Source organism: Buteo buteo, chromosome 23, assembly GCF_964188355.1.
Source record: "Buteo buteo chromosome 23, bButBut1.hap1.1, whole genome shotgun sequence".
In the NCBI taxonomy this organism is placed as follows: domain Eukaryota; kingdom Metazoa; phylum Chordata; class Aves; order Accipitriformes; family Accipitridae; genus Buteo; species Buteo buteo.
Window position 1 is genome coordinate 17,519,606 of NC_134193.1, and position 25,001 is coordinate 17,544,606.

The window sequence follows — 25,001 nt, forward strand, 5'->3', positions numbered from 1 at the left end:
ACCCACCCGCCAGCACCGCGGCCGGGCAGGAGCCGCCGGCTCCGCTCCCGCCTGTCCTGGCTCCGGCAGCGCGGCCCTTCGCTCCCCCCGTGTCGGGCCGAGACCCCTCTTGCGTGCCCTCCCGGGGCCACGAAGTCTCTTTCCCGATGAGATCCCGTGTCAGTGACGAGGGTCGCTTTGTTTACCCTCGTCCCGGCAGAGCGACCTCCGCCCTGCGCGGCGGTGCCTGTCGGGGACGCCGAAGAGAAAAGGTGCTTTCGGAAGGCGCTTGTCACCGCCTCGTGTTTTCAAACCCGTCCTTTCCCGCAGGACGTGGCTCCTCCACGCCCGGCTGCACCGCGTCGAGCTGGTGCCAGACCCCGTCCCCCCCTCCCCGTAACCGGAGCAGGGGGCGCCGTGTCCCCGCCGCCGGGGTTTCCCCCCTCCAGCAGCACCGACCGCAGCAGACGGAGGGGGGGGGGGGGCGTTAAGGGCTGACTGTGCTCGGGGGGCTGAGCTCCGACCGCTCGGGGAGCTCTCGGGAACGACCTCCCCGGGGCTCGCAGGGGCAGCGTCGCCGCCCGCCTCCTCCCCGCCCCGCCGCGGCCCGGCCCCCGCCCCTTCCCTCCCCTTCCCTCCCTTCCCCGGCCTGCGCGGCGCCCGCCGCTCCGCCACCACCGCCGCCGCCGCCGCCTCCTCCTCCCCGCGCTGCTCGGGGCGCCGCGGCCCTTCCCCGCGCCGGGCCGCAGGGCGCGGCCTACCCGGCGGCCCGGCCTGAGGCGCAGCCCCGCGGCGGGGCGGGGGGCGGCGGCGCCCCGAGCATCCCCCGCAGGTGAGAGAGGGCCGGGGGCGGCGGCGGGGCTGGGGTCGGGGCCGGGGGGGGGGGGCGGTTGGGCCTCGGGCCGGGGCCCGTCCCGGCGCCTGTCCGCCTCGGTGTTGTGGGGAGGGCGGCCGGGCCGGGCATGATGCAGCAGCAGCAGCGGTCGGAGGGGGCTCCGGCCCGGCCTCTCCCCCACCCCACCGCCGCCCCGAGATCCCGCGGTGCCCGGGCAGCGGGGGGGGGGGGGGCCCTGCAGCCCCCCAGGGCCTGGTGCCTTCCCCGAGGCGACAGCGGCCTCTGCGCTCCCGCGACCCTCGGAGCGGGACCCTGCGGGGCGGCCGGTGACTGGTCCTGCCCGAATCCAGCGGCGTGCAGGCGTATTTATATTCACTCACGCTTCACAGCTGTAGCGTCTGTTAGGAGAGGGCCTGTGGTTTGGGGGTCCGCTGTGCTTGAGGAGCGACGGAGCGGGGTGAGGGGAGAGTTCCCGAAGGTGGTTTTTTTTCGTAAAAGCTAAATCTCTAGGTGTGCCGTCGTGTTGTGCCCTCCAGTAATAAATCTGTGTTAATACCTGGTCTCCTTTGCCTGTTCTACATAAAACGCCTGGCTTTCCAATACGTGATGTGGTGCAAATGTCGAGCTAAGAGTCAGAAGTGCCTGGTTTCTGGTTCATCCTTGTCAGTTAGGCAGTTCAGTAAATATTTCTTTCTTCAGGATCTCAAGTGTAAAATGTCACCAAGAACAACTGTAGATACTCCTTTTATCTTGGTAGGTTATGCAAGATGAGCGAGCAAACCTGGTAGTTGTTTTGCAGATGAGCAATGCTAGGATTTCTTTTATTCATACAAACGGTTACTCTGCAGACAGTGAATCTGCACGTATCTGAAATTCTTGACAGCTGGCTCTAGCTTTGGTACAAAACCACACAGTTGTTTTAAGCAAAAAAAAAAAAAAAAAAAACCAAAAACCAAAACCCCGAGAAATGTGTTACTGTAGAAGGCAGAGACAGCAGGTTTGGCAGCAATTTAAGCAACTGAAAGTAGGTTGCAGTTACCGCGGAACTGTTCTGACATGTTCATATACTGTTCTTCTACAGTGGTGCTTGAGAAAGACAGGCTGAAGGACTTGTTTTAAGGTAACTTCTTCTCCCATCATACACAGTACATTTTGACAAGCACAGTTAAGCTTTCTGGCAGTGCTTTTATTAAATTCCTAGTTTCCTGAGCAGCATTTGAGAGCTGTGTTGCCAGCTAAAGCTCTTAGGGCAGAGTCGTGGGCAGGTAAGGATTGAATACTTCCTTCTGAACAGTTACGACTCAAACCTTTTCTGATGCATTTAGTCAGGGCTGAGAGGCAAAAATGAGGTCTTCCCTGTTTTGTTCAAAAAGGGAAGCGCTAGGTGGGAAGATCAGCATCCCAGTGCCGGAAAGTTTAGAGGCGTGGTTTTAATTTTGAGTAGAGGGGTGGTGCCAGGGAATGCACTAAAACCATCTACATCCACAAGACTGTACTTAAAGTACGTGCTCCAAAACTGGTTCCCAGTTAGCTGAAGCTGGTGAAGATGAAGGGGTCTGGAGTTAATTTTAAAACAGTATTTTGTTCATTAGGTTTTCTGGGAAGCTTCTTCTGGGAAAGGGATAAGAAATCAAGGAAGGTGAACTAGCAAACATGGCATTGATACTTTTTTTTAATTGGACCAGCTGATGCATTTGGGAAAAGGGCTGGTTTTGATGAAGAGACTCAGAGCCTGAAAGTGTCCCAGTTTTATGTGTTAGTCAAAGATAGCGCAGTCTTGTCACTTGTGTTTTAAATCAACATATGTTACAGGATACTATTTTGCTTCTCTGTGAAGCTGCATGAATTTGCTCAGTTGTTTGTTAAGCATCTCCTCACAGGTTACTGAGAGACTGGTTACAACCGCTGTTGTGTTTTCTGGCATGCACATATGATTTCTTTTCCTTCCAGTTTTGCTTTGCTCCTCCAGTTCAGTTTATGCAGTTCCAAAGACTGCTAGAAAAACATTGTTATAAAATTATCCTTGAGGTTTGTCTTCTGCCAAGGCAAGGTGCTAGGCAAGCTTTTCCTCTCCCAAGATAAGTGTTGCTGATACGGTATTTGTTTATCTTTCTTTTTTTTTTTCCTTTTCTCCCCACTGTCAGTGATTCAGACCAGATAACACTGGGAGTTCTTTCAAATGTCCTCAAAATGTGAAAACAACAGAGGGTAGCAACCATGCTGCTGGAGTCATTAACTTAATCAGAATTTTCCACTTCTTTTTTTATAATGATGTGGGCTTTTCATATCTGCTTTGTTTACAGCCAATAGTAATATTTTGGATTCTGATCTGTGTTGTTAATATCACTTCTATTTTTTCTTTAACAGCCGCAAGTGAGGTTACTTAAACTGTGTAAACTATGCTTAAGAAACACAAACTCTTCTCATCTCTCTTTTGTAGCTGCATGTTACTGAGACATGTTTGAAGTCTTTTACACAACCGTGGACCACCATGAAATTGTTTATTGTGCTCGTAAGCATGCAGCTATGAAATCCTCTGTACTTGCAGTGCTTGGATGTACGAGCTGGGTGGAACAGTGTTGTTACATTTTGTACAGTCTTTGAGAGTTATGTGGCTCATATTGTTAAAAATCTACCTATCAAATGGTAAATTCCTTAAGAGACTGAAGACTGGTTATCAGTGTTACAGATCATTTAAGTCTAATTCCCTCTTGCCCAGCTTCATTTACAACAGTAATCATATTCTTAATGTTTGATAAAGTAGCATAATAACTAAATGTTAGATTTAGATCAGCACAGTATGGGTAGCATGAAGCCCCTAGACACCATATACTAACTATTTGTGTCTTGGGCTGCAGCGCCCTTTCACTTTTAATCTAAGTTTCATGCAACCAAGCTACTTAGATTTGTATCTCTTCATGCTGCGTGTGTGTGTTCAGCAAGAGGAATTCTGTTCAGATTACCACGTTTGTTTTCCCACCCTACCTGCTGAGCTAGCACAGAACACCCAGTTTCTAGGGGGGAAAGTGTGACTTATCAGTCTAGTCAGGTTCATGGAGTATTCATGGTAGACAAGACCAGTTAAGTTATGTATGTAAAGCATGTATGAGTTAATGGCAGTTTTTATTTATTGCCATAGGACTCTGCATCATTCAGAGATGCTACATGATCCAGACAGTCTGGGAATTTAAGAACAGGGTGGTCAGTGGGTCACTGTACTGCTGTTTTCATTTTGAGGCTACAGCAAATCCATCCCCATACCTGAAACCGAGTCGGCAGCTGTGCTGCTGAAGCTAGGCCTGTCTACTGACCACCTCCCTACATTTCTGAATGCACATTCCTCGTTGTACAGATTATTAGCTTTATTCATGTGTTTCCTTCTCCTCCCCATTGCCTTGCTTGCTTACCTTCGAAACCACAATGCAGCCACTCAACAACAGGTCAGAACTGTGCTAGCTAATATGACTGAGTCCAGATTTAGATTTGTTTTGATCTTTGAACCTTAAAGATGGGTATTGTAATCTCTAATACACAAAACATGCTAATTTATCTTCTTACAGTCTGTGAGAACAAATCTGACATGTAGCTGAAAGGAAGTATCCTTTCTTGTCCTAGGAAAACACCCCCTCGCAGGTGAGCGTTGGTGAAAATGGGGGATACAAGAGACATCTGTCCTCACCTGGATTCCATAGGAGAGGTGACCAGGGATGATCTGCTGCTCAAATCCAAGGTACAGGGTCTTCTGGTTGTCAGTTCTTTCCTTTCCCTTTTAGCTATTGTGCATGGGTTTGCATGTTTGCTTTTTGAAGAAAATGTTGCCTGTCTCCATAGAGGAGAGGCAGAAACTCTTCTTCCAATGCTGATGTACCCTGCACATGTCCCATAAAGTAAGCCTTTGTCGACCCCATCTGATCTATTTCTTACTGTCATTTTATCCTGCTCAAATGTATCACTTAGCTAAAACGCTGCAAAGCATATATTTAATTGCAAGTGTGGTATTAAGAAATGAAATACTGCAGGTTGGCAAGGCCTGTCTTACAGAGAAGTTTCCCACTTTTGAAGGACTAGGTTGCTTAAAAACCAAACAAGCAAACAAACCTTCTTTTATCATGAATATGCAGGGAACTTGCCAGTCTTGTGGAGCTGTGGGACCAAATCTCTGGGCTTGTCTTCAGGTAAAAATGGCTTGCTATTTGTGTGCATGATATAGTGGGACTTTGCTTTAATATAATTTAAAAAAAAAAAGTATTGAACTGAAAAGAAAAAAAAAAGCAGGAAGCAAAGAGGGCATTCACAGTAGAACTATCCACCATTTTTTGATGGTTTCCAAGGAAAAGACTCCCTAGATTAAAGGCTAATGCTGTCAGAATATGCCAAGTTGTAACAGTTTACTCCTCATAGGTGATTGCCCCCTGGTAGTCCCAATAGGAATGAATAAAATGCCCAGCATTGACTGTCAGCTGGGTCCTGCCTCTGCTGGCAACTGTGAAGGGAGGCTGCAAGTGTGAGACCTCAAAAGACATTGCTCAGGGTAGCGAGGCGGAAAGGAATGACAAGGGGCATGCGGGTGGGCAGGGCCAGTTTATTTTTACACTGGAATGCCCAGACATTTTGAGACTGCTCAGATGAGCTGCCCATTGGAGCAATTGCCTTGGAATGGAGCCTTTATGTGGGTGCAAACCTGGTTCCAGGTTTTCTTTCTTAAACAATTCCAATTTTCTGTCTTATTCTGGGCCCTGAATAAAAAGCAGGTTAGAAAACTGGCAAGATCAATTCTGAATTTGCAGCTGCTGGTGGGACTGGAGTTGCAGACTGTTTTATGAAGAGTCTAATTTGTTCTGCCCATTGTACTTTTGCTCTTTTCTCTCACTAGATTGGTTGTCCTTATGTTGGTTGTGGGGAGTCCTTTGCTGACCACAGCACACTTCATGCACAGGTGAGCTTTTCTCTGTTGTCCATCTTAAGACAGATAGAGTTGGATTTTTCCCATTACCTAATCCTCCTCTACCCTGTTCTAGTTGTCCAGTGCTTCAGCTTGAGCCAGCTGTCAAATGAGATTCATTACTTCACCTTTTATTTTTAGGCCAAAAAGCACAACCTGACAGTGAATCTGACCACTTTCCGTGTCTGGTGTTATGCTTGTGAAAAGGAGGTGTTCTTGGACCAGCGGCTGGCAACGCATGCACAGTCACCACCAGTGAAGTTCACTGAACCGGTGGGTCTGTGTCACAACGTGGCAGGGTTGAACGCTTGGCAGGGTTTTTGTTTACCTGTTGCAAAATTAGCCAAGAGGTTTCCACTATTGTCCCAGTTTTTGCTGTGAACATTTTGCACATTCTTTCACTGAATGTGGCTACCTGTAGCCAGAGGACCAATAACCTTGCCTTACAGGATCTCCCACCAAGAAGATTTCTGGATGACTTCACTATCCATTCTGACTTTATTTTTAACCTTTCCTGGCCTCTTCCGTGGGGCATCTGTTTCTGGGAGGAACCACAACAGCTGTCACATCTTCATTTTCAATGCATGGCCCATGGAAATTTTAGCTGTCAGACCAGAAACACATGTACTTGTGACACTGCTGCATATTCCTGATGCTTCTCTTATCATGTGTACTGGAAGCAGTAATGGTACTATTTCCACTCCCTCCTTGCATTAGAGAGAAGGGTAGGCAGTGCAACTGGTTCTTCTCTCTCCAGTGTGCTTTATTTTTAAAGGCTGGCTTGATTTATGTGTAAGATAGTATCTCTCACAACTTGTCTTTTAGAGGAGGCCTCTCACTGATGCTTATTCTTCTGACTTTAATCTAGGATTCTCCATTGCCTGCTCACCCTTTGAAAGCTGTTCCAATTGCAGTGGCTGATGAAGGCGAATCTGAATCAGAGGATGACGATTTGAAACCAAGAGGTAACTCTGCATCGAGCTGATGAAAGTGCTGTGAGGGTAACTCTGCAATCTGTAGGACCTGCACTGAGAGGTTCCTAGGAGCAGAGCGTGGAGACTGCCTAGAAAGGGCTGAATTCCCTCTCCTTTGGGGAGAAATGTAGAAAGCAGCACATCTGGAAAGTGTTTCATGCCTCTCTTGTTTGTGCTTTAGGCCTTACTGGAATGAAAAATCTTGGGAACTCCTGCTACATGAATGCAGCACTTCAGGCTCTCTCTAACTGGTAGGCATTAGGGCCTTTCAGTAGAGTCTTTACTAGACTTCACTAAATATCGAAAGTGGCGCCTCTGCTCTGAGACCTTCATGAGCCTTGCAAAGAGAAATCAGCCAGGCTAGGTGCAGAAAAATTTAAGTGTTTGTTTAGGGCAACAGAAATTTTACAGCAGTAAACTGAGTGAATAGCCAACTTCTGGCTACATACAAGACTCATGTTTAGATGAGTACTTGAAGTAAAACTTCATCATTTCTGTTGTGACGGAAATACATTTATCGCATGGGAAGGCATGTCACATCTCTCTATTCTCCCCAGTGATATAATTCTAAGAACCCATATCCTAAAATATTTTCTAGCCATCATGCTGAGAACTAATTCCAGGATTTCTTCTATGTACCAGGAACAGATTCAGATCAGCCTTTTTCATTTGTTTGAAGTTAGGAGTCAAGTCTGCATCTGGAATCACTTCTTCCCTTGATTTAAAAACAGTATCTTAAGCATGCTTTTGAAGGGGCATGCATTTAAGTTTTGATAAACCCTTAAGTAGAAGCAGAGGAGAAATTTCTGCGCACTGAATTTTTCTCTTTTTTTCTTGTAGCCCACCTCTCACACAGTTTTTTCTCGAGTGTGGTGGACTGGTCCGTACAGATAAGAAACCAGCACTGTGCAAAAGTTACCAGAAGTTGGTGTCTGAGGTTTGGCATAAGAAACGGTGAGTGGTCACTCTCTAATCTAATCTGGGTCACTTCCTAATCTAATCTGGACAGGTTTCATAGTTACGTTAGTTCTTAAGTCTGGCATCAGTAAAGAGGAAATTAGATCTTCAGAGATAAGTGTATTGTCTAAGGCAGGCAGTTCAAACATTACATAGATGGGTATGCAAGGATTCCCCCATATCTAGGAGATCCTGTATCCTGCTACTAGTGATAAAATGGGCATGTTGATGTCAGTGAAAAGAATACATTCTTAATGTTATAACTTTAAAAAGGAAGAGATTTTTTTTTTTATATAGCTTCCCTGTTGGCAATGAAGAAAAAATGATGGAGTAAGGGAATATTCTTGGCCATTTCTGAGTATTTTGCATGGACTGACCAGCACTTAATTGCACTGCTATTGATTAGCAGAGGGATTGACGATTTGGATGGAAAAAACGATACAGAGATTTTTACTGAAGACAGTGGAAAATGCAGGTGACATTTTGGGAAATGTTTGCTATTGGTTCAAATTCTAGACCAGTTCAAAGGACAGTGTAAAATAATGCAGCTCTGTTTAAGTCTGAAGATGTCTGCTCTGTCCAATTAATTGAAAAAATCAAACTAGGAATTTAAATGGCATTGCATGTTTGTTTCATGTTAGTTGTTAACAAGGGATATGTAAGATACAGAGCAAAAGTGACCTGTGTCTTTCTGGAAGAGAAGGCTGTAGACTTTGAAACAATATAATATTATCTTAATATTGGTTTCCATTTACCTCATTTACTGGGTGGTCAGCCCACCCAGATTTTGAGACAGACATGGTGCTGGAAAATCAAACCAAGTAACTAGTTGCAAAACCCTGCTCTGGAAAGAATCACTTGAGACAATTCAAAGTGTGGACAGAGCTTTAAGTTAAATATGCTCTAGGGAAGGGTCTCTCTGGAAGGATAGACTGAAATGATTGCGAGATGTTTTCTGTCTCTTAATTTGTATGTCATCCAGCAAATAGAGAAATATATGCCCAGGCTTTGCAGGTGCATGATTACCTTCTGTCCTCGTTAACTAGTTACCACACCCTGTTCTATGGCTTATTAGACAAACTGGCTCCAGGCCTGATAAGCAAACTAACTTCTTTTTTTTTTTTTCTTCATATCTAAACAGCCCGAGTTATGTTGTTCCAAGCAGTCTATCCCATGGAATTAAACTCGTCAACCCCATGTTCCGAGGCTATGCACAGCAGGTGGGGGGGCCTCAACAAAAACATGCCATTATTCCAAAGATGGTGGGATTTTTCTTCCTGCAGCGGTGGTGTTTGTGTTCAGAAGGAAGAGCTTGAGCTCAGGGGTCATGCCCATTTTGTGTCAGTATTAGTGGTCTGATAGAGCACTTGGGTGGGATTTAGGAGACCTGGGTTCTCTTCCAGGCTCTTCTTCTGGCTTGCTGATACCAAATCAGTGCATTTTCATGTGTCAGCTTTCTCACCTCTGAAATTATGATGGTCACCTCCTTTATAAAGGGCTTTGAGATCTATTGATACATGTTATATGAGAGTCAGGTATTATTTAGTCACATCAGAGCTGAGAAACCTGGATAAATCTGTACTAAAAAGTTAAAGATATGAATGTTCTATGTTCTTTTACTGGGCAATTACAGCAAACAATCTTCTTTAAAGCTAGTAACCTTTTTTTTTTCTTTGAAGTTTTTATCAACGTATCTCTTGTGTTTGTTCTTTAGAAAAAATGTAAACATCAAACTATGATTAGAAAATTTACAAGAGAAGTGACAGTACATCGAAACTGTGATACTGACAGGAAATCAAAACAGAGGATAAAAATAATGATTAATGAAATAACTTCTATATTTATCTTTGATGTGAAGTATGTTGGATTGGAAAACTCTCAGCTGTAAAGAGATAAAAGTTGAAAGGAAGACAGAGCAGGCTAAAAGCCAAACTTCCATAAAATAACAGAAACATCATAATTAACTTTCTGGAGTTGTCAAAATACCAAGACGGTTTTCAGCAGGTCCTTTGAAGCCAATGTATCAGCTCTTTTACCATGTATTATGAATGTAGGAGCTTGCACCTAGACTGAATTAGTCTTTGGCTTCTGGTTCCATTCCCTACTTATTAAAGATTTTAATCTGCCCTCTCTAAGAGAGGGATTGCCATGAGCAGAAGTGAGTGTTCATGAAATTTGTTTGTGGATAGGAGTCTATTCTCTATGGCCTGCTGTCTTCATTAGATTTCTCCTTGTCTCTTACCTCTTATCAGTGGTAAACCTGTGATAAATAAGCTCATGGTTTGCATGCTGCAGCTGCTGTCTGGCTTTTCAGTGTCTTTCAGCTGAAGATGTTCAGATAAAAATTGGGCCTTTTATCATTTAGGAGTTAAAACATTTATGTAGCAGACAGGCTTCTTGGTACATTGCCACAGTACTCTCTCTGCTTTAGTAGGGTCTATTTGCGTTGCAGAGGTGGCTAACCTTTGTGGGCAGCATTGAAAGAGGCTGAGAATGGAGCCATGTCCTCTTTTACTCCTCTCATTTCCCTGTTTCTGGATGGATACTAACATGGAATTACTCCTGGTTTTCAGGACACTCAGGAGTTCCTGCGGTGTCTGATGGATCAGCTTCATGAAGAACTGAAGGAACCAATTGTTGCGGAGACGAGGGATTTGGATACCAGTGACCAGGACGACAAGCGAGACGGTGACCGAAGTCCTTCGGAGGATGAGTTCCTCTCCTGTGACTCAAGCAGTGACAGGGGTGAAGGAGATGGTCAAAGTCGGACCACAGGGGGCATGGGCAGCAGCTCCCTGGCAGAGACGGAGTTGTTGATCCAGGATGAAGCAGGGAGAGGGATCTCCGAGAAAGAGAGGATGAAGGACAGGAAGTTCTCCTGTGGCCATCGGCGCAGCAACTCGGAGCAGGTGGATGAGGATGCAGATGTTGATACTACTATGATGCCAGTTGATGGTAGAGCCTCACCTGAGATGCTGCCAGCTCCCCGTCCTGCCAGCCCGTGTAGGACACCAGGTATACACCTCTTCCAGTAGTGTTATTTGCGAGAAGACATGTTGTCATCCTACACAGGGACAGTGTTGCATTGCAGTGGCAAACAACACACAGTGTGAGTGTTCCTTCTATGGGTTTCAAGAGGTCTTGCCTTCAAGCTTTTCCTCAGTGTCCCTGGCAGTAGTTCTGCCTTTGTGCACAATTGCTTCTGTAAGAAAATGTAATGCGTGAGCCAGAGAGGTGCTTAGCCAGGCTAACGTGCTATGGAGCTGAGTAAAGACTACGTCCTGAAGGCAGTGATAGCTGCCTCTGCCAAACCTGCAAACGCTGTATTTGTGCCTTTTCCTAATTTAAGAAAAAGGTTTTTTATGTGTACGTTGCTTTATCTGATACCCTGGCCTGGGGAAATACCAGCTGTGGAAAAGGCATGGAAGAAGGTATTTGTTAATGTTGGACTGTGGGCTTTGTGGAGAGAAAAGGGAGAGGCACAGTTTGTGTATTTCTATGTCTTAGGGAAAAGAAAAGAGCAGCAGTTAAGACGTAGGTGTGGAGTCACCTCAAACTGAACATATACGATCTTTCAACACTTCTTTATGTAAGAGTCTTACTCTGCCAACTGGCACTGAAGACAGCAATGCTGTTTATGTGGATTAGGGATACAGGAGCAAGCTGTAAAACCTAATTAGTCATAAGCGTGAAAAATGGTGGGTTGGTTTTTTTTATATGTAATTATTAGCTGTTCAGTATAGCTCTGTGTGCACTCCTATCCATGCACTGAGGGAGCTGTATCTGCCAACCTGTGCAAGCAGGACAGTTAATAGACACTGAACTGTGTATATTGGGAAAGATGCTGTGCTGGAATAACAGAGCTGGGCTGACACTGACTGCAACAGGATTGCCTTTCATAACTGGGGTTTTCACCAGTGCTCTTCTCCCTCTCCATTTTCCGAAACAGAACCTGACAATGATGCCTACGTGCGCTGCTCCTCACGCCCCTGCAGTCCAGTCCATCATGAAATGCACTCCAAACTCTCTAGCAGTCCTCCTCGCTCTAGTCCTGCCAGGCTTGGACCTTCCTACGTACTCAAGAAAGGTAATACAAAGAGCATATGATGGGAGGCAGAGGGGAGCATGTAGAGGAGGAGGGGTTCATTTACAGAAGAGAGAAGGAATCCATCATGATTCTTGATTAACAGTTGTAAGAAGTGCTAATTTCCCTGGACATCAGTGCCTTCTTAAAATAGCACTAGGCAAAGACTACAGTAAACTTGCAGGTAAAGTCAAGCTCTGGGCACAAGAGATGTTCTAGTATGCTCTTGTATTGGAGCCTGAAATGATATCCATGTCTGCATCTGCATGCTGTGTTTGTTATTAATAAAATGGCTATGAAGTCCCAGGCACAAGCTCTGTCCCTTTAGGGGAGCATGGAGATCTGTAAACATTTGTCTGCCAGACTTGACTTTCATAGCATGTGGGCCAAAGAACTATAAGATGATGTTACCAAGAGAGAGCTTCCTGCCTCTTAGACATCTTGGGCTCACAACAATAGAATTAAGGCTGCAGATGTCAATCCAGTGCTGGGAGCATTGTTAGGCTTCAGAGTAGAGCCTGGCTTCTGTTGTTATCAAACTGGTCTCTTCATCCCAAGCAAGTAGCAAATTGAAATCCCTCAGCATTGCATAGTCTGCAAACACAATGGCATGTGCTCATACCACTGTCCCTACAGCTGTTCAATAATGGCATCCTTTCCTCAACTGTGTTCCAGCCCCTTGGCTGAGGTCAGCACAGCCACAGATGTTCTGGCTGGATAAAAAGCACTCTGTCTCCATGCACGTGTGCGTGGGGAAGAGGGCTCGTTATTAAACAAAACTGTGTGTTTGGCCAGTTCCTGCTGTGGAGAGTCCTCTCCAGTGCAAGAGACCTGGGGAATGCATGGTAAATGTCAGAGGGAGAAAAAAAAAAAGGACAAAGTACACAGGCAGGTCACGGGGGAGAGGGAGTAAAGTGTAAAGCTTAGAGCAAAATGTTGCAAAACCTCAGAAAAGCAGGGACTGTCTGTGGCAGGGCCAGGCTTCTAAACATGTAGTAAGAGGATGGAAACAGGATTTCCAGTAAGACAATTTCTGCCTGCTGAGAGCTGGCATATTTGTGTTGGTTCAGTTGGCTACCTCCCCCTTTCTAGTACCATGCGAAGCAGCAGTGTTCTTATGTCCGTTTACAATGGGCTCCACTGTCTCACTGGCACGCAAGTGGCGTCTGAACATGCAGGGCAGCACTTGTCCTATGTTCTTGTGCGGCTGTATAACTCTACTGAGACAGGAGACTGGGAAGGAGTTGCTACATGATGGGGCTTTCTTGTCTGTCTTTCAGCCCAGATGCAGGCTTCTGGGAAAAAGAAGAAAGAACTTCGTTATCGCAGTGTGATTTCTGACATCTTCGATGGCTCCATTCTCAGCCTGGTGCAGTGCCTCACCTGCGACAGAGTGAGTCTCCTGGTGGCTGTCAGTCAAAGAGCACACAGTCTTCTAGCTTGTAGGTCTCTTCTTAGGAAATGGCACTCGTATTTCCAGACACTGTGGGATGCAGTAGGCCTGCTAAAGTGACAGTAGTGGATGGTGGGGGAGGTGTGAGAAACCTGCCATGTCAAGAAGTCGTATTTCTCTGTAGAGTTCTGTTTGCTTATCTGTGTACTGAGTTAGCCTAGCAATATCACATTCATATCAGAAAACTGATTCCAGTGCTACAAAAACCATGACAAAAGTCATCCTGCTGACAGCAGTGAAGAATAATTAGCCAGAGCGAGTTGCTCTTACTTGCCAGCTCAGGTTTCTAGCCTAGACAAAATCGAAACAGTGATAAAAGGTGATGAAGGTCAGGTCCCAGCTCCATTACATGCACAGGAAACCCAGACCTCTTCCTCTTGGATATTTCCAGGTTTCTACGACAGTGGAGACATTCCAGGACCTGTCACTCCCAATCCCAGGGAAGGAGGACTTGGCCAAGCTGCACTCTGCCATCTACCAAAATGTGCCAGCTAAGACAGGGGCATGTGGGGACAACTATGCCTCACAAGGCTGGATTGCTTTCATCATGGAGTATATCCGGAGGTGTGTTCCCTATGCAGGGCCTCTTATTTCTGGGGTTTGCCCTGCGGTGCTGAAAGGCAGCTATCCCTAACAAGTGGTGTTTACAGCAGAAGGTCAGTTGTAACCATTCCTTGGACAACAGTATGTGGTACCTCACAGGTCTTTGAGCCTTTTCAGGTAAACCAGTTGCTACTGTTCCTCTAGTTCTGTTATACATCTTGAGATCCCTTGTGCAGCTGGTAATCCCTCACTTACTCCTGCCTTTAGCTCAGTCTTGCACTCCAGAGCAAATTAATTCCTGGCGTAATTTTCCAAATCGTTTCCAGTTTGAGCAACCACAGCAGGAACATCAGCTGAGAGAAATCATGCTTTCCCTGCTCCTCTGGGATGTGTGATGAGCTTAGGACCTACAACTGGAAGGAAACCCATCATCCATTTGGGGTTTTGTATGCCAAAGCATCCAGCTATTTTATGTATAATTCTTTCTCTTAATCCCCTCTCTTCTGCAGATTTGTGGTGTCCTGTATCCCTAGCTGGTTTTGGGGTCCTGTTGTGACGCTGGAGGATTGTCTTGCTGCCTTTTTTGCAGCAGATGAGTTGAAGGGTGAGTTTTCTTCAGTGGGGTCTGACAGCACGAAACAAGGAAAACCGCGTGGAGGAGTATTTCTTACGCATTTTGGAGGCGGATTAAATCTCCTGGAAAGCCTGCCTCAGTGTTTCACTTACAGACTGGCGGTACCAAAACTTGGCAGTTCAGCATCTCTGAGCAGAAGTGAGTTTTCCCACCTGCTCAGGGGTGAGAAATCTGGGTGAGAGTGTCCTCAGTGAGGAGCAGATGTAGCTGTTGGTTGGTTATGAATGCTGTGGCTCCTTAGCCACCTTAGTTTCTTTGCTTTCTCCATCGACTCCTTAAGCTCTAGAGGACTCAAACAATTTGCTGTATTCACTTGTGTTGGTGGGCAATTGCATACTTTTCTACTAGTTGATTGCATTCTCTTCTTGCCTACGCTTATTGTGAGAAGTGTTTTGATCTCTTCTCACCCTGGCTTCCCCAAGAGGTTGCTTAACTTTGTTTCTCTGTACTGCATGGAAACGTAGCCATATTGGTGTTGTGTGCTCTGAGTAACTGCGTAATGGCTTTCTTCTCTTTGTCTACAGGGGACAACATGTACAGTTGTGAACGGTGTAAAAAGTAAGTTTGCATTGTCTGTATTCTGTTGTATTTCTGGAACTTTATTTCTCTGTACTGCTATCAAACATTTTGCTATGCTTTCTGCCTGGACATTTCTTCTGCTGAGTGCCATGTAAAATCTGCCTTGCCTTATATTAGAGTTCCGGTCTTGAGAGGTCACTGATCACAGGTAGGAAAAGTGCTGGCTATGGGGGGGGGAAGAAAGGGAGAAGGATATGAACAGCGGGGTGGCTTGGCAGTAATGGAGCTATTGCATTAGAAAGAAGAGGCGTGACAAACTGCTTATGCCATGCTTCATTTGGGAAGGATGCTGTAAAGAGCCTGAATTTGTTGCTGCCGGAATTCAGGATTTGTCTTGGATTTCAAAGTGAGCAAGACCCAGCCTTGCCTTTTGGCATCCCTTTGCTTTAGAGATTTCTCACAGCTAGTTTCTTTTTCTCCCTCAGATTGCGGAATGGAGTAAAGTACTGCAAAGTCCTCCGGCTACCAGAGGTGAGTAGAAGCACCTTGTTTCCTCATTTTCTTTTAGCAGCCACTGAGGAGGTAAGGAGGCTAGAGGTAGAACAGAAATAGCAGTTTGTTTTGGTGGCAAAGTCCTGTATCTAGACCAGAAGAGACTTCCCCATTCTAAGCTGATGAGCCAGCAGCATTCATGACTAACAGGCGAAGAACTCCTGCAAAGATCGGACGCACAGAGATGTGCTATTTTATCAGAATACCCAAGACAAAAGCACACTTTGGTGTTCTCTGTCTTTGGTCTTTTAGATTCTTTGCATCCACTTGAAACGGTTCCGGCATGAGGTGATGTATTCCTTCAAGATCAACAGTCATGTCTCCTTCCCCTTGGAAGGGCTGGATCTGCGACCTTTTCTAGCCAAGGAGTGTGTCTCCCAGATCACCACCTATGATCTCCTGTCAGTCATCTGTCACCATGGCACAGCAGGCAGTAAGTCCTTCTTCCCTGAGTACAGGCAGAGGTGAACAGGAATGAGATGAGCATGAGCAAGGCAGAAGTGCGTTCCAGGACTTCTGGGATGAAGTGCAGTGTAAGGCCTGCCCCCTCCATTCCCAGGCTTCCTCAGCCTCTGCCCTTTGAAAAGTGAACCGAGCAGCTTCAGACAGATCCCCTGCAGCTATTTCAGCCTGACCACTGGGTTGGCTCAACCCTTTCCCAATGTTCAGTCTCTCTGGAGGCCCTTTCCAAGAAAGGCAAATCAGTGTGACAGCGCCAGGCTCCCCTGCTCCTGCAAAGCTTGCTTGAACAGGAATTAAGCCTTTTTTTTTTTTTTTTTTTGTCTCTCTCTCCATTCTCTGCCAGCAGCTAATCCTGTTTGTGCTGCTGACATTATCCCAGGCCTGACTTTTGTCTGCACTCTAAATCCCAGCAGTGTCATGTTTTCTTTGTTACAGGTGGGCATTATATAGCCTACTGCCAGAATGTGATCAATGGCCAGTGGTATGAGTTTGATGACCAGTATGTCACTGAAGTCCATGAGACTGTGGTACAGAATGCAGAAGCCTATGTCTTGTTCTACAGGTGAGCTGTGCCCTGCATGCAGCAGTCCCTTGCTGGTTGGAGAATACCTAGAAATGCATTTAGCAAACCAAGTTTTCAGGAATAGATTAATTTTCTTCTTTCCCTACTTAAGGAAGAGCAGTGAAGAAGCTGTGCGAGAGCGTCAGAAAGTTGTGTCCCTTGCCAGCATGAAGGAGCACAGTTTACTGCAGTTCTACATCTCTCGAGAGTGGCTCAATAAATTCAACACCTTTGCTGAGCCTGGTCCCATCACCAATCACACCTTTCTCTGCTCTCATGGAGGTAAGGCAGTGCTGCTGGACCTGGGAATAGCAACTCTCAGCTGTACGTTTATGCTTCCTGGTGCATTAACAAATGCAGAAAAAAAGCTCTAGCGGTCATCCTGATACAGTGTGTACTGCGGTATGATCTGCTTCTCTGGCAGAAACTCCAGCCCGCTCAGGGAGAGACGAGACAATTAGCCCATTGTCCTGCTGGTCAGAGGCCCAGAGGGATGTGTAGTGCTACGAAACAACAGTTTTCCGTTATCTCTTTGTTTTGAAAAACAAACCTGTAGAAAGCAGATAAGACAGGATTTATCCGTGTTACCCTATCAGCAAGGTTGGCCTTCAGTGTTTGTTTGGAGAATGGAGCACGCGCTACTTAAGAGAGCTGATACCATGTTTTACTATTCTGCTTCTTCATCTGTCATGCTGGGGAGCCCTCGTGTTTATGAATCTCCAATTGGAAATGAAGCACTTTCTAATCAAGTGAGGCCATGAATTGAGAAACCACGATTAATGAACTCTTGCCTGTCTTCCATTAGCAGAGGAAGCAGATTCTGGAATTGGGGAGTTTTCAGCAAGGGAGATTGGGCTTTTTTTTTGTGTCTTTACCCAGCAATAATGAGTTCCCTGGTTAACTGTCCCTCTTTGCCTTTCCTCCATAGGGATCCCTCCTAATAAATATCACTACATCGATGACCTGGTTGTGATTCTGCCCCAGAACGTGTGGGAGTATCTCTACAACAGGTGAATATGGCCATTTAATTCTTCTTTCCAAAGAGTTTTGGTTTTGTTTCATGCCTTGGGCAGTGCCCAAGACATAATCCCTTGGCAGGGCACCTTAAAGGTATGCAGTCTTGGTGCGGACTGGAAAAGACTTGTATTTGCAGAGCCTCCTAATTTAAACCAAAATGAGCTATATCAATGCATTTTCCCAGAGCAATATTGTGACCCTCACTGTGCTGGGTAAAGGCAGTACTCTCCATTCAGAAAACGGCTGCAGATGCCTCTCCTTCACCAGCATCTGCAGTAGTATAAAAATCCATCTCTGTAGGATGCAGGGCTGGGAAGCATTTCCATTCTCCCGCAGTTCTCTATTCCCCTCCCTCTCTTCCTGTGCTCAGGTTTGGGGGTGGCCCTGCTGTGAACCATCTGTACGTGTGCTCGATTTGCCAAGTGGAGATTGAAGCACTTGCCAAACGCAGGAGAATCGAAATCGACACCTTCATCAAGGTTCGTATGGGAAGCACCTGGAAGCAACAGCAAAGGGCAGAGGTGGGAAATGGAGACCTGTCACAGACAGTTAGTGGGAAACTCTTGCCCCTGTTTTCCAGAACATGATCGGCCGGGAGATTGATCTTGGGGTTCCCCAGTGCTAGCAGCACGGGGAGGAGCAGCTTGAACATGATAATGCTGTGCTTGGCTGCATGCAGACACAAAGTTTGAAGCCATCCTAGTCTGTTTCCTGCTCTAGTGAGGAAGGTGGTGGAATTACATGGGGATCTTCTGAAGAACGGCAAAGCTGCCTTACAGTTAACGGAAGGGGCTCCCCCAGATCTCAGGAGTGACTAAATCCTTCCTGCATGTCTCTGTTCTCCTCTGCTTTCCCAGCTGAACAAGGCTTTCCAGGCAGAGGAGTCTCCAAGCGTCATCTACTGTATCAGCATGCAGTGGTTCCGTGAGTGGGAAGCCTTTGTCAAGGGGAAGGATAATGGTAAGAAGCCAGAGACCTCTGGAGCCTGTTGGGGCCGAGAGGTGGATGGAAACAAGTCTATCTATCTGCTAGGTCCTCAGTGAGCACTGCACCTGACTGGTATGACTTGAGGCTGAACAGAGTTCAGACGCCAGCCACTCACACTGCCTGCAGGTCCCCAAAGGCAGAGCAGAAATAACAAGAGAACTAGCTTGGGAGATAAGCTGAATCTGGTGGCAATGTGGAAAACAGAATAGTTCTTGACATGACTGTTCTCCTCTTACAGAGCCTCCCGGACCAATTGACAACAGCAAGATTGCACTCACGAAAGCAGGTGGCCACGTGCAAGTTAAGCAGGGTAAGACTTGTGCTTGCTGTCTTGTAGTGTTCCTAAAAGGAGAATGTTCCACTGGATCTAGCTGTCCATAGTGAAGTGGTCACAGAGCGAGATGGTGTTGCAGAGGACATTCTGCTGATGTGACTGGTTATAGCGAAGCCTGCAGCCCCCCATCTCCTGCTGTTTCTGTTCCCCAGGCCCCTTCCACTGTTCCCCTTTGCCACCCTTTGTGTTGTAGCTTTGATCTTGTGTTGCTCTTGACTTGGTCTTTCCTCAGCATCTGCTGTGGTCCAGCTTGTGAAATAACATTGCTTGTGCTGGGCTCTCCTGCCAAGCAGATAAAGATTGCGTTTGCATCTCAGTTACCTCTCAAAGCAACCCTTTCTGCTTTTCTCCTCCTCTGTAACCTTTACGGCAAAAAGTTCTTTGCTTTCCCTGCTTTGACCGCCTTGAGTTGCCCCTCCCAGGACAGCGTGGAGGGGGGTTTTTGGTCTCTCCCAGGCAGTGCAACCCCAACTGCCTGGGACTGCTGTGTGGAGGTCCCTGGGTCTCAGAGCTCATCGCCGCTGCGTATGAGAGGGAGTCAGGTAGGCCCTGGTATTACGGGCTGTTGCTGCTCAGTTCCTCTCGGGGAAAGGAAGAAGTGACTGCAGCAGGACCCCACAGGCGTCGGCGATACGGCCGTGGAGCCCTGGTGGCTTCCAGCAGCAGGCAGCACTGTGTGGGGCTGGTGGCCACCGCTGCGGCTACCGCTGTGCAGAGCAGAGCTGCCAGCGGGGTGGGGGCTCCAGTGGGTCTGGACCCTGCAGCTGTAGGAACCACTCGTGCCTCGCTGTTCCTGGGGTGAGCCTGTGCGGGGGGAGGCGGTTGGAGAGGACGGCCTCGCGCTGCGGTGCGCCAGCCCTTTCCCTCCAAGAGCTGCACATCTGATCCCTGCCGTTGTCCCTTTCAGGTGCTGACTATGGGCAGATTTCTGAGGAGACGTGGATTTATTTAAGCACGCTGTACGGAGGGGGCCCCGAGATTGCCATCAGGCAGAATGTGGCCCAGGTCCAAGAATTGGAAAACCTACATGGGGAGCAGAAGATTGAAGCAGAGACGCGGGCTGTGTGATCTGTGCAGGATGGGGCAGGGAAGGTATGGCACAGATACATCCGTGTGGGGATGGAAGGCTGGGGAATGCTGAGGAGTCAAACCTTCCGTTGTCTGGTACTCGAAGGTGCGTGCAGCTCCCACCACCACTTCTGGGGAAGGCAGGTTTTTTCTGCCGTCCTTTCGTGTGGCTTTGAATATAGGGGTGGTGCTGAGCAAAACTGGGAGAAAATCAGCTTCTGTGTAATTCATCTCTGGATAATGCCATGGTAGGAGACTGCAGCCAAACTTCACTAGGACATGTTTTGACCCAGACCCTCTCCCTTTTCTTTGCTTACAAGAAACCGGCACTCCCAGCTTGCCCCCAGTGAACTGAGTTTCTCTGCTCCTTTGCAGGTTTTGCTTTTGGCACTTCTTTTTAACTCAAATGTATAAAGATAATGAAACATTATTTATGTTTCCAGTGGGCAGTGTTGCAACTAGAGAAACCTGTTATCTGAAGCTGACTGAAGCCACAAGGTCTCCCAGTAGTTTTGTGCTGGTGATGCACAGCTGCCACAACTTCCTAGTTTTGCTTTTTATCTAATTCTTGCAAATCAGTTGCAGTCAATTAAGAAATTTTGAAAGAGGCCATTTCTTTCTCCCCTAGCCCCTAAAGCCACACCTTCATGGTCCTGCAGACTTTTTTTTCTCCTTGTATCTGATTTCATGCATTCGGCACGTTTTCAGAGAACAAAGCTGGAAGATGAGTCCTCCTTCCCAATGGCTTCCCACTGTACTCTTTCCGTGGAAGCTCCCGGTAGCTTTGTAGCTGTGGGATGCAGCCTTCCAGGTGGTTAACTCACAGGGGTGGTACATGAACAGCTTAAACTTAGAGCTGTTAACGGGCAGGTTTCGTTTGAGTGCGACACAGGACAACTCTGACGCAAGCTTTAGGACTTGGTTCATAACCCCATTCTCGGACTGACCCTGCTGTAAGCCTGGATCTGTCCCCACGTCTGGCACGAGAAGCAAAGGGAGTGTGAAGGATGAGAAGGAGGAGCCCGTTTGTTCGCCCAGAGCCTATTCAGATGGGTCACCCTCGGACAGGGCGGTAATTCAGTGCTGGGGAAGGGGCCTGGCTGAGCTGGCCCCTGGCTGTTGAAGCAGTTTTTTAGGAATGAGCTGCTTTCTGCAAACAAGCCCCTACCTGTGTACTGAGGTCATTCCAGCTTCTCAACACAGATGTCGTTTGTGTATACAGTGGCTCATTTAATGAACAGAAATAACTTGCTCCCCAATCTACTGCCACTAATGCAGCCAAGGAGCATCCGCTAGCAGGCAGTGGAGAGAGGAACAAAGACAAAAAAGGCTAAACACTACTTTTCTTAGCAGGGCTATTCTTAAAAGTTCTTCATTCATCTTGTAAGCCAGAAAGGCAATAGTGAAATTGTTGTAAGTGTTTGAGTGCAATTTAATGGAAGCAGAGCAAGGCAGGGGTGGCTTCTCATGGGCTGAGGAACCAAACTGTGTGTTCATGGTGCTGGAACCTGAATGATTCCACAGCATTGAGTCTGGCCTTGGTGGTACCAGGCTCAGCATGGGGCTGGGACCTCTTGAGCGCCTCACGGGCCGGGGGGGGGGGGGGGGGGGCGGCGCTGCTCTTTGACTTAGCATTAGAAAGTGGGAAAGGGTGTAGGACAGGAGAATTTCAAAAGAAAAATGTGGCCTTCAGATTTTTTTTTAGACCAAATGTTTGCTGCAAACAGCAACTTCTTACTTTAAAAAGTGTCTATGACTTGTTCAGCATGTTAATTTTACTATCCTGTTTATTGGATGCTTGTATATACCCAGCCAGGCCCAAGGGGAGGTCAGAGAATGAGCCACTGTTGGGATTTCTCATTGTTCTAAGCTGTCGTTGTTAGCCACTGCAGCTGCCTTCCACTCCGCTGCAGAGCCTGTAGGGCTGCATGTCTGTGTTGTCCGTGCCGTTCAGGGGATGCTGTACAGATTGTAATACACTCCTGTGCTTAAGTGTTATACTTTGTGCTGAAAATGTGTTACAATAAATACATGTGCATTCAAGACGGTGCTGACTGGTGCCTGCCTTGTGTGGCAAGAGGGTCTGACAGCTTACAGGGAGCTTAGACTGTTAATGAAGAAAAAAATTCTAAAAAAATTTAAAAATCCAAACTTCCTGCTGCCAAGAAGCCTTGCAGTAACAGACCCTTCTAAGCAGCAGTGAGCTTTGGTAGCCCAAGTCCACTAAATCATACTGCACTCGTTCAGAGGAGGGCGCCTGCTCCTTTCAGTCTCTGCTTACAAAGACTTCCTCTTCATGTTTCATTTACCCCATGTCAGCTGAGTTTGTCTCAGAAATCCCATGTTGTCTGGAAGTGTGTGCTATTCATGACCATCACTGCTATGAAAGTAACTTTCAAGGGAAGTTGCTGAAGTTTCATTGAGCTGTTCTAGATTTCCATAGGAAAGTTTTCTGTTGCATGGCTAAAATGTCCTTACTGATATAATCCACTTCTCTGCTAACACTTACGTGAAAGCAGCTTTGCTACCGAGGCCCCAGGAAACACCGTGCTCTTGCCAGCCCGTTACCACGTTCTGCCACTGTGCATTAATAAGAGTTGCTGAACACGGCAGGCGATGAGTGCTGCCTGAGGCTGAGGGGCTGGAGGACGAGCACAGTTCTCTGCCAGAGCAGTGAATGACACTGTGTTAGCTGAAGCCTGAAATATCTGAATAAATAAAGCTTGGGTTGGGTTAGTAAGAACATGCAGCTTGCTCTTTAGCAACTTGAAATCAACCGTCAAAACTTGCATCTCACAAACAAACCCGTCACCTCAGCAACTGCAGAACAGCTCAAAACGTTCCAGGAGACATTAACGAACCCCCTCCCCTAGGGAGGGGATTATTCAGTGTCTAGACAAACAGCTCTAGTGCTGCTCTGGCAAAACCATAATTGTACTTTTTGTTACTCTCTGTCCGTTAAAACACTCAAAGCTTAGTTCTCCATCTATATTCCATTTGAAATCTGAGTGCAGCACTGCTTTTCTCTGACTCCTGCAGTAGGCAGCTACGGTATTTCTGAGCACACGTCTCAGACGCAGCTAGCTTTGGGACCCCTGGCCAATATAAACTACATTTCATGGCTGAACTCTTTTATCAGTTCTTTTTGCAAATCACTTCATTTTTCCCCTTATTTTATCAGGTCCCTTGCTGATTGCAAGGAAGGGCAGATGAAAGGACTGTTCATGCATTGGACTGATGGAGCCGACCTCAGTATTTAGATTATCTGCTCCCTCCCCCCAGTCTTCTGAGAGTACTGGGGAGTTCCGTTTACATGCGCTGCTCCTCTTCCACTGACTTCTCTCATGCCCAGACTACGGCCTCATGAACAGACAGATCATTTGGATGCAGCTGAGCGGTGATGCACAGATGACGAGTACTCTGCCGTATCTGCCCCACGCTCTCACCTTGTGATGCGTGCGTCACCTCTCAGCCCACGGAAAGGGGAATTAGCTCTTCCTCCGGTGATGCAGGGCCCGTGTACTGCACCCGTCCCCCACAGCTTCACCTTCACTGGCGCGCGTGGCCGCAGCCTTTGATGGTGCCAGTGGCACATGTCCACCCTCCTGGATGGCCAAAGTACGCAACAGCATCTGTACACTCTGACAGAGTCAGTGATGCAGCCAGCACATGTAAAGCTCATTTTATTTTCTTCCCAGTTACTGTTCATCTCTGCTTCAGTTTTCAGCCTTCACTCGCTCATTTGGTTGTGCTGTTTCTATTTAAAGTTAGCAACGCTAATACTGCGTAAGATAAATCAAAGTTACAGCCAGACCAACACCCCCTCCTATTCATTATTTCCCAAAAATGCAAAGATTAGCAGACTGTTTCATAAACAGTACTGATTTGTCCTGAATTGACAGGGATGTTGCTGGCAAAGAACAACTGAAACAGTTAAAAAAATCTGACCTTAGAAAAAAAATAAATCTTGCTATAGCTGCTTCAAATGAAATTATCAGCCAGATGTCTCCTGCTATGAGCTGTACAACTGCAAATCGTCATGGCTCCTTGACGAGGCTATTTCCAGTGAACCGGACTAATGGGTAACGGAGAAGCTGTCCAGAAGCTAGTCAGGGTTTTTCTCTCAGCTAGAGACACACGCACACACACTATTCACCAACACTGCATATTAAAATGGAACTGTAAATATCCTCACCCAGACTTACAGAAATGCATCTGGTTTTCAGATTATTCAATGAGGGGAAACATGAATGTATTCCACACAGCTGCATGTTCACACACGCATGCGCAAATGCATGATTTGCTAGGCTTGCAACAGCTTTAGTTTTAATATAATAAACAATCAGTATCAAAAACATTTGCCAAGACTTCCAGATAAACCAAAGCGTGCACTATGGGCATTACAAGGTACAGCTCTGTTAGAGGAAATATTTTCCCCGAGCTTCCAGTTCTTGTGGCCTCCTACTGAAGTAAAAAAAAAAAAAAAAAAAAACAAAAAAAAACCAAACAAGATCCACCTGTGTTTCCCAAGTACACCAACAACTCCAACCAGCACAGTGCATTTTACTTTCTCCTCAAATGACCAAATGAAAACAAAACAAAACAAAAAAAAAACCCAACCACTTCAGTTTCTCTTCAGTGCCAGCTGGAAAGGTCAAATTTTGATAAAATTGTGCCTCAAAGGGACCTGATAGGAATTAACTATGTGGGACAGTCACTCGAAGATACAGGCAGAGCCAAATTAATACTTCAAATACCTGAAAATTCCAGTATGAAATAATATGAAATAAAAAAAACAAAACAAAAAAGCAAGTACCATGAGTAAGAGTATGTCAGCAGCAGCTAGACACAAGCACCCCACTGGAACAGGCTGTTTCTGCTTATTTGTTGTAAATTTTATAGCTGGAAGTGAAACCAAAATCCATTCCATAGTCAAGGAGAATAATGAGAATTAAGAGGGCAGCTTAGGGGAGTTTCAGGCTATAATATTTTATCTGACTGAAACAGTAAGTCACAGCTAAATTCCCGTTCTCAACTTGAAATGTTTGTGGTAAGGCAGAAAGCTCACTGGAGAGCAATGGCAAGAATACCTCAGCAAA

The 25,001-nt window shown here is 46.5% G+C and overlaps 1 protein-coding gene across 2 annotated transcripts; it reads left to right on the forward strand.

The window, feature by feature from the left end:
• Positions 1-232: 232 nt before the first annotated feature.
• USP20 (ubiquitin specific peptidase 20) lies at positions 233-23,715 on the forward strand. 2 transcript variants are annotated; one of them, XM_075055818.1, is made up of 25 exons: positions 611-811; positions 4,430-4,544; positions 4,936-4,989; positions 5,688-5,750; positions 5,898-6,029; positions 6,625-6,721; positions 6,912-6,981; positions 7,571-7,684; positions 8,829-8,907; positions 10,261-10,702; positions 11,637-11,774; positions 13,052-13,164; positions 13,616-13,788; positions 14,277-14,371; positions 14,926-14,959; positions 15,406-15,451; positions 15,725-15,905; positions 16,370-16,496; positions 16,609-16,778; positions 17,425-17,506; positions 17,884-17,992; positions 18,371-18,473; positions 18,739-18,810; positions 19,742-19,926; positions 23,084-23,715. In XM_075055818.1, the coding sequence occupies exons 2-24, from the start codon at positions 4,464-4,466 to the stop codon at positions 19,900-19,902; spliced, it is 2,736 nt and encodes a 911-aa protein (XP_074911919.1). In that variant the 5' UTR covers positions 611-811; positions 4,430-4,463; the 3' UTR covers positions 19,903-19,926; positions 23,084-23,715. The 2 variants fall into 2 exon arrangements, with proteins under 2 accessions (XP_074911918.1, XP_074911919.1); XM_075055817.1 differs by lacking the exons at positions 611-811; positions 23,084-23,715 and adding an exon at positions 233-251 and having other exon boundaries at positions 19,742-21,945.
• The last annotated feature ends 1,286 nt before the right edge of the window (positions 23,716-25,001 follow it).

Coding starts and splice junctions, on each gene's coding strand:
- USP20 (XM_075055817.1), top strand. CDS start 4,464: ATGGGGGATACAAGAGACATCTGTCCTCACCTGGATTCCATAGGAGAG. Junction 5,751..5,897: donor ACAGCACACTTCATGCACAG/GTGAGCTTTTCT, acceptor TTTTATTTTTAG/GCCAAAAAGCACAACCTGAC. Junction 17,993..18,370: donor AAATCGACACCTTCATCAAG/GTTCGTATGGGA, acceptor CTGCTTTCCCAG/CTGAACAAGGCTTTCCAGGC.